This window comes from Girardinichthys multiradiatus, chromosome X (assembly GCF_021462225.1).
Source record: "Girardinichthys multiradiatus isolate DD_20200921_A chromosome X, DD_fGirMul_XY1, whole genome shotgun sequence".
NCBI classification, from domain to species: domain Eukaryota; kingdom Metazoa; phylum Chordata; class Actinopteri; order Cyprinodontiformes; family Goodeidae; genus Girardinichthys; species Girardinichthys multiradiatus.
In genome coordinates, this window is record NC_061817.1 from 11,040,092 (window position 1) to 11,052,166 (window position 12,075).

At 41.6% G+C, this 12,075-nt stretch overlaps 1 protein-coding gene across 4 annotated transcripts in view; it reads right to left on the minus strand.

Moving 5' to 3' along the window:
- The window catches only part of LOC124862845 (TLC domain-containing protein 4-B-like), a 36,565-nt gene that overhangs the window by 6,845 nt on the left and 17,645 nt on the right, over nucleotides 1-12,075 (minus strand). For 2 of the 4 annotated variants that reach the window (XM_047357012.1, XM_047357013.1), the window contains exons 3-6: nucleotides 10,268-10,357; nucleotides 1,426-1,484; nucleotides 277-371; nucleotides 128-201 (exon numbers count right to left, since the gene is read on the minus strand). In XM_047357012.1, the coding sequence (XP_047212968.1) occupies nucleotides 128-201; nucleotides 277-371; nucleotides 1,426-1,484; nucleotides 10,268-10,357 (318 nt within the window). The remainder of the gene's footprint in view (nucleotides 1-127; nucleotides 202-276; nucleotides 372-1,425; nucleotides 1,485-10,267; nucleotides 10,358-12,075) is intronic. The other 2 variants (XM_047357015.1, XM_047357014.1) reach the window with 1 other exon arrangement.

Sequence of the window (12,075 nt, forward strand, 5' to 3'; positions counted from 1 at the left end):
TGTTACAATTACACGCACATACAATCATAACATGATGCACTGAAGTTTGTGGTTTTGACATTACAAAATGTAGGAAAGGTTCCAGGGGCATGAATACTTTGTATTTGCTGACATGTGGCCGCCTCACCTTTGGTTCACAAATGGCGTGGACAGCTCTGAAATGAGACGGAAATTGGCAAAATATGGAAGCACTCCACGTGTCTGTGAAATCAAGATAGATTCATTTGTTGGAGAACCACAGAAACAGATTTCTCCACCTGAATATAAGATACTCACCAACACATATCCATAGGCATACAGCGCCGCCAAGTGGTGGCAGACAAAAAAGCTGTCCCCCATTGTGCTCCAGTTACATGCTAGCAGAACAAGATCTGAGGAGGAGGAGTGGGGGTTTGGAGGTCAAAGAGGAACAAGTAGGGTTACGTTTCAGCTCATTTATTTCATCTCAGGATATTTAGAGTTAGAAAAATATGTTCAGAAATCTAAGCATGGTCTAAAGAGTAAAAATCTAAGCATTTACATGACAGAGAATGACTTCATGCTAGGATCCAATGAATGCAAAAATAGAGCACTTCTGTAATTAAGGAAATGTAAAGAAACAGCTTGGTTTCATTAAGGTATATCTGCTGGGAATACATCTGAGCTCATTTCCCTTTATAACAGCTGCACATCAACATGCTACAGCGGAAACAGCTCAATACATGTTTGGCTTTTTAACTGGCATTTCATGACAGGCAACTTCTCTGGGAATAACAAAGGTATTGAGCACAGTTTTACATTTTGTCACATTACAACCACAAACTTTCATGTATTTTGTTGGGAATTTAAGCAAGAGACAAACGAAAGGTATGAATTGGAAGGAAAATTAGGCCTGTTTTTATTTTAACATCTTACGAATAAAAAACAGGACTTCCAGGACTACCCTGCATTTAGCTCCATCCATCTTTCCATCTACTCAGACCTGCTTCCCTGTCCCTGCTGAAGAAAAGCACCCAGAGCATGATGCTGCCACCTTCGTGTTTCACTGTGGGAATAGTGTGTTCAGTGTTTCACCCCCACAGCTGGACGCCATTTATGAAATAGGTAACTTCTGATGTTAATTTGGGTGCACTGGATTTTATTTGGTTGTATCAGATTAAAGAGGTCAATTTTTATTTGTAAATAAAGAGAGAAAACCATTTATCATTCTTCCAATTCCCAGTCACGCAGTACTTTGTGTTGGTCTATTACATAAAACATCAATAAAACACTTTTCTTCTTCTTTTTTTTAATTCAGGTTGAAATGTGACAAAAAGTCAAGAGGTTCAATAAATACTTTAGCTCTTGTAGCATCTGTAGCTAAGGAAGCAAAAAAGATATGACTGTTACGTCTTATTGGGTTGTGTGCAAAAGTAAATGATCGACAGAGGTCTAAAGACAGCTTACCATAAAGGAGGTAACCACAGGTTATGGCTACATTTAGTTTGACCAGGTTAGGGTCACCCCTGTGGAACAGCAAACAAAGTGTAAAGGTACTTGCAGGACAACTGTGACATTATTGCAATCAATGTTAGCAAGCCAGTAGGGGAAGGGGCCCGCTTTCCAAGGCAGCTTCATTGGTGCTCAGATCAAGGATCTACTCCCGACAAGAACGTATGGTACAAATCTGCAGACTGATTAACAGACAATGTGTAACAGAATCATTATCATTCATGCTCATTCAAGGCTGCTGTGGCCTTCATCCTCATATATCAGCGTCTAGTCAAATCTAAATTAAAACCAACATGCTGACAAGCTGGCAATAAAGAGTAATGACTTTGGGATTAGAAGAGACATTCTCTTTGGCCTGTGATTCTGCTCTGGAGACGGTTACTGTAGGTGTCTCTACATAGAACATCTATTCACAATAACAATGGAGAAGTCTTTCCTCCAATTTACATGGGATCGTGGTATCAGTCACAGGTATCGCGTGGCACACGCCTGGCTGACGGACGGACCCTGTAACAGGACCTCCCACAGCACACATACAGTACAAACATTAACACTACAACACCAGTGTGCTCAGTTGTCCTGTAGGGACATGGCGATGACTCCTCCACTCATCACAGACCTTGACCTAAACTCAGTCGACAACCGCTGTCAATAATAATGAGAAGGTCACCCAGGATTTTCTTCCTTAGTGTTTTCAGCCAACTTTAGGCAGGGAAAGAAATTCTGAAATTCTTTTTTATTTAACTTTTAGTTTTCAAATGACTTCAAACATCCGCTCAGCTGGAGTACACAGTGTTTAGACCTTGAGATATGGTGACAAAAATTCATTAGCACTACAGGAGTGAGAAATAGAAAATAATACAAAACATGTTGTTTTTTCTCCCATCAATCTCTTTATTGAATTTTAGAACAAAGAGACAAACACTGCCACACACACACTTCCTTTTACATACACCGCCCAAAAAAACATAAGACATACCCCCTCCCTGTTGGATGGAGTAAGGGGGAGTCAGGTTTAGCCTAAACCGGCTCAGTTATGTTTGAAATACAAACACACCCTCCATTTCTGCTACCTGTATGACCCCTTCTCTTTTCCGATGGTTATGATCAGTCTGACAGAGAGAGGTATCCCAATCCTTGTGGTTTTTAGTATAAAAATGACCAGCAGTGGGACCCTTTGTGGGGTTCCTTGAGACAACATTGTTATAAATAAGCGCCGTTTAACTAAATAATCTGAACTGAAACTATCTGTGTAGTTATGCTGCTATAGGCTTAGGCTGCTGGAGGACATAACGACCACTTTCACCCTCTTCGCTACATTCTCACACTACTCTCCAATTTTGCATTATTTGCTGTTATTTCAGCTTTTAACCTTGTTCTCTCTTTTCTCTTCCTAGAAGCTACACCTGGCCTGGCTCTGTGTGTACCTGTGACACCTTTCTGGAGAGGGGAATCGTCCGAGCTTCTGCTGGCAACAACTTAATGCTCACCCTCTACCGATGATCCACATAGCCCTGTCTTTCAGTGTTTAACCCTTTCTCTCTCCTAGACATGGCAATTGACTGAGCTTTACTGTAACTAATTATATGTGCTCTCTTTCAGACTCTAACCTTGAAAACTGGCTCAGAGTTTATCTGTTCTTTCTTTCTAGGTGAAACGACTAAAGGAGCTACATCCATTAACATTTACTTTTCCTTCCCGTAGAAAGTACTCCTGGATCAGTGCTTCTTTGTTCTCTTTGTGTCTCTGCTCTGTTCTCTCAAACCCCCAGTCGGTCGTGGCAGATGGCCGCTCACACTGAGCCTGGTTCTGCTGGAGGTTTCTTCCTGTTCAAAGGGAGTTTTTCCTCTCCACTGTCGCTACATGCATGCTCAGTATGAGGGATTGCTGCAAAGTCAACGCCGGTGACTGTCCACTGTCTCTACATGCTCATCCAGGAGGAGGGAATGCTGCAAGTTACTGACTGGATGGAATCTGCTGGGTTTTCTTAGATAGAAAAACTTTTTATCCAATTTGAATAAAAAGCTAACAACGACTGCACTGTTCAATTGTTAGTATTAATAGGAATGTATGTACCTGACTGTTGTGAAGTGCCTTGAGACAACATGTGTTGTGAATTGGCGCTATATAAATAAAACTGAATTGAATTGAATTCACCAGAAGAGAGAAAAATAACTAATGCAAAGACATTTCCTGGCTACTGGCTGAGTCCAATGACTGCCCAGCTATTTACAGTTAAAAACATCCAATTTGGCAAAGTAAAGGGCATCCCTAACCCAATAACCGTGTGATGGATGTGCGGATGACCTCCATCTCAAACTAACAAAGGCTATGAACAGCTTTCACTCAGTTACCCCAAACAAAGCAGTGATAGTGTCAGGCATAAGTCTTTTTCCTGTGGCCTCACTCAAGGAGACGGAAATATTCTGCCAATAGGTCATTAACACTGGACGGGACCCAAACATATGGATGTGAGTTGCTGCTGCTTGATAACATCCGTCACAGGTCGGATCCACATCCTGCAACATCCTGGAGAGCCTGACCTTGGTCAGATGAGCACAGTGCAACATTTTCAGCTGGATCAATCCATGTCTAGCAGAAAAAGAATGATGTACTTTGTCAAGGACTCTTTTCCAGATATCTTCAGTGAATTTAAGCCTCAGATCTTCAACTGACAGGAAAATGCTGTTTTTATATGAAGGTGGCAACAAATTGGACCATTTTCAACCATTGTTCAGAGTAATGACTAAACTTTGCCTTGTCTCTGGTTCCTTAGCGTCTCCTATGACGTCTCATTCTGTCCCATTAATCACTTATTCAGTTCATCGTTCTCAACTCTTCAGACCCTCCCTGGTGAAATGTGCAATTTCTACAGAAACAACATATATTTTTCATGGCACTAAACCATAATAAATTAGGAATTGTCAGTGATTTACAAACCTAGTTACAATCAGTTACAATACAGGTTCTGTTTCAGCTTCCAGATTTCACATATTTTGTTTTCCTTTATCCATGAGCTCTATCAGGTTTGAAATCCCCTTTAGCACCTGCAGTGCCCTCAGCTCAACCATCTTCAATCCATCTTGCATATCCCGGGTCTTTATCTTCTGAGACACATTCAGAGGCCCTGTCACTAGCATCATACTCATTAGTCCTAGATATTGGCTCTACAACCCTACCAGCAGGTCTAGTAGACATGTTCTGCACTCCAGCATTACAGAATGAAAAGATACAAACAAGGTTATTGACATTTTAGCCTGGTGGCTAACTAAAGTTGCACGATATCAGGTCAACTTTTAATTATGATTCTATTGCCGAAAACTGCAATAATTATAGCAATTAACCCACACCTTCCAGATCCTTTTTTTTCTTTTGCGTAACACAATGTTCCCACTACTCTCCATGAGCTTTAGCATGTTGCCTACTGAACAATAAACATTAAGTGTGGGCGCTAGGGCAATTAGAATCCATCCAACTGGCTAAATATACACTGCTCAAAAAAATAAAGGGAACACTCAAATAACACATCCTAGATCTGAATGAATGAAATATTCTCATTGAATACTTTGTTCTATATTGTGTTGTTTAAGTGTTCCCTTTATTTTTTTGAGCAGCGTATTATTGATTGCATGACATCTATAATACACATGATACATGACGACTGCACGATTTTTTCTTTTAACGTGTCCTGTCCAGCAGAGTAGCACTCAAAATTGTTGTCTGAGTGCCAAGAAGAAGCCCAACAGATTTACTTTCACAAGCTGAGCATTACAGCTAACGCTATAATGCTATAATATATAGTATATAAAAAACTTTATTAGAAACTGCTTTGGGATTATTTTTAATAGCAGGTCCAGGTACCGATACCCCAGAGGGGCAACCAGCCCCAGACCTAGGAGGTGGTCCCCTTCATTCCGGGGTGGAGATAGGCAGACTGCCCGAGCACCAGTCCAGACTAGTGACACGACTGCATTTCAATATTTTGTGAAGCACTACAAACAATGATCGGGGTTTTAAGATGTTTTTTATGTGTTTACGCTGGTCGGCCAGGAGGTGGCAGTGCATTGCATATATACCATTAACATTCAATGCAAGAAAATAGGTTTTGAATAGCTGCGATGAAAGGTTTAATTCTTGAGCAAGTCCCTTTCCTCATGACTTAATATGCAGTTCTGTGCCCGCTTGGAAGCAGATTTTGAATCATTTAGTTTTCCTTGGATCCCATTAATGTTTATTTAAACCCTGAGCTCCTCCTGCCAACCAATCTGCTGTATCGCCTTACAGCTGCACTCACACAGAAAGGCCTCAAGCAAATATCAGGTTAATCAGAACCCAACCTGAATGGTGGTGAAAGGATCAAAGGTCCACAATCACATCAGTATGATTCAGCTTCAGGTAATCAAATGTACAGTAAACCCTCATTCCTAATTCAATATATGAATAACTGACTGGAATTTTGCCTTCAAGGAGATATGGATACCTTTTAGATTTGGAGGGTCATGAACAAGCTTATGTTCCAACCATACATTTGCTATTTGGAGGTTAATCATACATGCAACCTATAGGATTCTGACATATTTCCCCCATTTCAGAATTCTAGACATTTCCACAGTCAAATTTAAAGGCATTTTCTGCTAGTTTTTGAGTCATTTTTGCAGGCAGCTACAGATAAATAAAGTAAATGTACTGCCTAAACAGGAAGCAACAGTTCTAGAAGTAAACCATACTTTTCTGGATTACTTGTAGGTTTATAGCGTTAATCACATGGTTCACATGTTCTTCAGTACAACCAGTTACATCTCTGATAGGAAACTATCTTACCAACAGAGAGTAAAAGCAGAAGTTCTGGCTGACAAGCTAAAATAGCCATTCCATCATTGTTGAAGAAATTAAACAATGATACTCCCCTGCTGTTTCCATAACATTTAGGAAGGTAACCAGCTGCCAGTTGATGAAATAATTGGTCCCGGCAATGTGAAGAGCTCAGGTATTAACAGTAATCTTGTCTGGTGTATTTGCCCGTTTGTTAATGCAAAGGCAAGGCAGAAAGACAACGGCAATAATCTTGGTGGAGCAACTGTAGCTGCCCCGTCCAACTAGGAATACTTTTTACACAAGCCTCCTAAGACCTTGTTTAACAAGAGCTGGACTTGCCTTATTTAGAGACACGACTTCTGCCAGAGGCCTTTTTACAGTGTTTATAACGTGGGCCACACTAAAACACCGGAGCTGTAAGAGGACAAATGTTTTTCCACGTACGCATTTCCCTCGGTTTGTTTCTTTGTTCAAAATGTTTAAGGGCAACAACATTTACAGTGGGTTGAATGTGTGCTGACACCCGGCAGTTGCACCATGTGGTCTTCATAACACCTCTACATAATTTTAATTAGATTTCTATGTTGTTTTCAGAAAGATGATGTATCCGAGATAAGGTTGTAGGGGGTAAACCTTGGTTATACTCGCCTGCTCACTCTGGAAGATCCCAAGCTCTTCCTATGCCAGAAGGGATATACAATATGTCTTCTTGGGGGTCTGCACTTGGTGGGACAAAAATAAATCAACTTAAAATGGAGGAGCCCAGGAGGCATTCTCATCCGAATCCAGAACTACCCTAAATGACTCCTTTTGATCTAGAGGATCAGCGTCTCTGCTACTAACTTCCCCCACATGCCTCCAAACCATACCTCTATGGTTGAGCCCAACAACCCAATAGAGGAAGATAATTTTGGTCTGTTACATCTGTATCTCATATTTTCTGACCATAGCAGATTGTTGGAATGCAGTTGGTATATCAAGAGCTTTACTTGTTGGCTCAGCTCTTTTTTAATCTTGACATAGCAGAGCAGCACACAGACAAGGTACTTAAGACCCTCCACATGAGGCAAAGACTGGGGGGAGCAGTCCAACCTTTTTTGGTTTTCCCTTCCAGAATCACTACCTTAATGTGGTGGAGTTCGAGCATGTAGCTTTATAGAAAATAGCTTTCATTCTAAAAGCGATTTTGTCTAGTGGTTCAGACCCTGGTGGGGTCTCCCATGGCAAATTGGACTCAGAGAAGTGGTCAAACTAAGAGCGATTCAAAGACCATGATGCAGAAAGACCATGGCAATTGGCGAACCTCACCCAGATCAGGGAGACCAGTGCACTCTTCTGGAGCCTGGCCTATCGGTGGGGAACTAGTACTTGGTGGTTGATCTTTGGCTCCTGGGGCTTAGCTGACTTCAGCCTATTTAAGCTAAAGGAAGCTTTCTCCATATGAACCCACCACCTGTGGGGAGCGACGTTAGGAACTCGTGCTTTGAGAGGCAAGTCACCAAAATCTGGCTGAAGAAAACTATTTTGGGCTCTAACACCTTTCTATCCAGCGGTTAGAATATTTATGGGGGCTGTTTCTGCAGACAGAGTGGTAAGTGTAAACTGCTAGATGTGACATTAGGTTTAAATAATCTACGGAGGGGGTTCACCTACTTTGGCAGCTGCCGTCGATGTTGACAAAGACATCAGTTTAACTGCTGCTAAGCAACACACACAACAACAACAGCTCAATTCAATTCTTAGATATATATGGGGTTAGGTTTCAATAACTGAGCCTCTGGAGGATTTCCAACTTTCAAAAGCTCTGTCAGCTTATTCAGAATGTTTTCTGTCTTTTTTTATTTTATTTTAAAAGAAATGTACACAGCAAAAACATTTGCTATTTACAAACTGGTATGATCCTCACTATAGTAAACATGAGCAAGTAAAGTTCAGATCAGCATGGGCCACTCTTGCATGTGGTCCAGTGTCTTTAATCCTGAAACTTCATCTCCATTGTCAACAACCACACACACACACGCTCAACTCAAGTACAGATAAGCCAATCCAGAAACGCAGCCGAGGCGAGGCCGTCAGACGTGCTACATGTTAACAGAGTGGATTATGATAAGAGCATGAGCTGAACTCTGCTCCAAATAAAACAATGTGTGTGTCTAGCAGTTTACTTCTGGCCTCTGAAGCAGTTTAGATTCCAGCCAGCAGAGAACAGTGCTGCTGTCTGACACGCCTTAATAAAGCTGTGACACAATCAGACTGACTGGAGAATTAATGCACACACAGAGTTACCAGGAGGTTAGCATTAAAACTATTACAGTCATACTGTGGACCGGGTTAGTTCTAGTGGGTGAAGAGGACAAGCTCAGAAAACCAGTGAAAAAATAAACTATATACAGTGCCTTGCAAAAGCATTTACAGTTAAGCTCAAAGTTATTCATACCCTTGGCAGATTTAGGTTTAAAGTAAATATGTTTCTTCTAAGTGAAAGTAATATTAATATGTTTCAGAGCAGCTCAACAGGAGTGTCAACTTTAATTTGACAGAGAATCTATGGAGGGAGATAAAGATTAGGGTGATGGTAATGAGGCTGTATAACCTCAGGATTCATCACCAATAGCAAATTGTCAAAATACCAGTGGAAACATGCAAAAAGATAGTCAGCAAATATATTAAGGGTTTGATGTTGTAATGCCAATAAAGATTTTTCCACATTGTAAATAATTACTGACATTTTCATCAACATTAAAACAAAAAAACAAATAACTGTCAAAATTGATTTATTAATTTTCGTAAGTAAGAATCTGAAAAGTTTGGTGTGCATCTGTACACAGTCCCCTTTACTCTTATGCCTCTAATTACAATTTGGTGCACTTGAATTTAATTGTTGAAAGGAAGTCATAGGACGTCCTGTTGCCACCTAGGGACACACTAAACATGACACCAAAACTCAAAGGCAAACTGACACTGAACACACAATCACCACTTTAAAAACATGATGGTGGCAGAATCATGCTGTGGGAATGCTTTTGTTTCCTGTACGAACAGGGAAGGAGGTCAGAGACAAAGGGAAGATTGTTGGAGTTATATGAAGGGCCCAGCAGAGCAACATCTGAATGGTTTCAATGTCCAAAATCACATAAACTCCCAATAAAATATATCTAAGTTTATGTGGCGTATGGGGTATGAATACTTTTGCTAGGCGGTGTAAGAAATGAAGGACAAAACAAATTAGTGACACAAAGAAAACTGAATTTTGCAACAGAAATTGCTGTTGCAAAAACAAAGAGTCCAGGACTGGAGGGCTGAAAAACTGAGCACCTGAACAGAAAATCTGCTAGAAGGAGAAGGGGAGGGGTGTCTCTATTTTTTCTCCTTACTCTCCAGCTTCTTTACCCCCCCCCCCACTTTCTGTATTCTGCTCCATCAGCAAAGCTGGCCAGACTTAATGGAGACAATGAACGCAAGGGAGGTGAGCTGCGTTTATTCGACAGCCAGTGATGTGGGGTACGATGGACAGCTGAAAGCAGGAGGATGCTAATCAGGGCTGGGGGAGGCAAAGAGGAGGGGGGTAGGAGGCTGCTGCTCTACGGAAATGAAAAGGAGTCCTTCTGGTTGGGTTTGAGTCTAAAGTACAGCCAGAGGAAGTGAAACAGACAGAGAAAAACTGAAGAAACATACACAAGCAAGACGGGAATCAAAGACCAAATCCACTGAATCTACAAGCCACTGGAGACTCCTCTGACATGTCAGATCTGCTCTCTTCCCTTCCTTCTTTCTTTTTGAAGGTAGAATCGCCATTTTTGTCAGTGCAAAAGGTATTAAATTTCAACGCTGACTATCCTCAGCTGATTTTCACCTCCCTTCCTTATCTCTGCCAGTCCGATACGTGAAAACGAAAGAAACGGTTCCCTTTTTTTCTCCAAGAGCGTATGCATTGGTTGCAGTTTTTATATAATGTTTGAGATGAAGTAAAAATAATTCTTACCAGACGGGGTTGGCGTTGACATCATCGTCAAACCACAGGATGTACAAACAGAACAGCCCCACGATCAAGGCGTGCACAGTAGACACCAACCTGGGAATTAACAAACACACATACAGGACCACAGAGAGTAAACATAAACGTCCAGATAATAAGGAACCATTAGTTTGACTTGATAAATGCTCATTCATGCCTGCAGAAACATCCAATTATATGTGTGTGTTAGATTTGGCCCGAAAGAGCCTCTCCTCTGACCTTTGGAGTAGTTATCTGGGCCACTGAAGAAGTACCCCTGGGAGGCAGCAGCATTTATCTCCCTTTTACCAGGATCACAATTCTTACACTATCACAGTGCAGTCTCTGTGACAGTCCACAAGTTGCAGGTGCTGACCCAAAGTAGCTCAAACAACTTACCATATGGGTCTAAGAGTCTGAAACTTAGGAGGGAGGGAACCAGCATCAACGTACAATGCCTTTTCAAATGTTTTTACATTTTGTCATGCTACAACCACAAACTTTGAGTATTTTATGTGATGGACCAACACAAAGAGGTGCATAACTGTTTAGAGCAAGTAAAATTATGTTTAGATAGAAAACATGCATGAACATAAAATTTCAAGGCTTGGTACAGATTTTAAATTGGACTTACAGGTCCTTCTCAAAATATTAGCATATTGTGATAATGTTCATTATTTTCCATAATGTCATGATGAAAATTTAACATTCATATATTTTAGATTCATTGCACACTAACTGAAATATTTCAGGTCTTTTATTGTCTTAATACGGATGATTTTGGCATACAGCTCAAGAAAACCCAAAATTCCTATCTCACAAAATTAGCATATCATTAAAAGGGTCTCTAAACGAGCTATGAACCTCATCATCTGAATCAACGAGTTAACTCTAAACACCTGCAAAACATTCCTGAGGCCTTTAAAACTCCCAGCCTGGTTCATCACTCAAAACCCCAATCATGGGTAAGACTGCCGACCTGACTGCTGTCCAGAAGGCCACTATTGACACCCTCAAGCAAGAGGGTAAGACACAGAAAGAAATTTCTGAACGAATAGGCTGTTCCCAGAGTGTTGTATCAAGGCACCTCAGTGGGAAGTCTGTGGGAAGGAAAAAGTGTGGCAGAAAATGCTGCACAATGAGAAGAGGTGACCGGACCCTGAGGAAGATTGTGGAGAAGGGCCGATTCCAGACCTCGGGGGACCTGCAGAAGCAGTGGACTGAGTCTGGAGTAGAAACATCCAGAGCCACCGTGCACAGGCGTGTGCAGGAAATGGGCTACAGGTGCCGCATTCCCCAGGTCAAGCCACTTTTGAACCAGAAACAGCGGCAGAAACGCCTGACCTGGGCTACAGAGAAGCAGCACTGGACTGTTGCTCAGTGGTCCAAAGTACTTTTTTTGGATGAAAGCAAATTCTGCATGTCATTCGGAAATCAAGGTGCCAGAGTCTGGAGGAAGACTGGGGAGAAGGAAATGCCAAAATGCCAGAAGTCCAGTGTCAAGTACCCAGAGTCAGTGATGGTCTGGGGTGCCGTGTCAGCTGCTGGTGTTGGTCCACTGTGTTTTATCAAGGGCAGGGTCAATGCAGCTAGCTCTCAGGAGATTTTGGAGCACTTCATGCTTCCATCTGCTGAAAAGCTTTATGGAGATGAAGATTTCATTTTTCAGCACGACCTGGCACCTGCTCACAGTGCCAAAACCACTGGTAAATGGTTTACTGACCATGGTATCACTGTGCTCAATTGGCCTGCCAACTCTCCTGACCTGAACCCCATAGAGAATCTGTGGGATATTG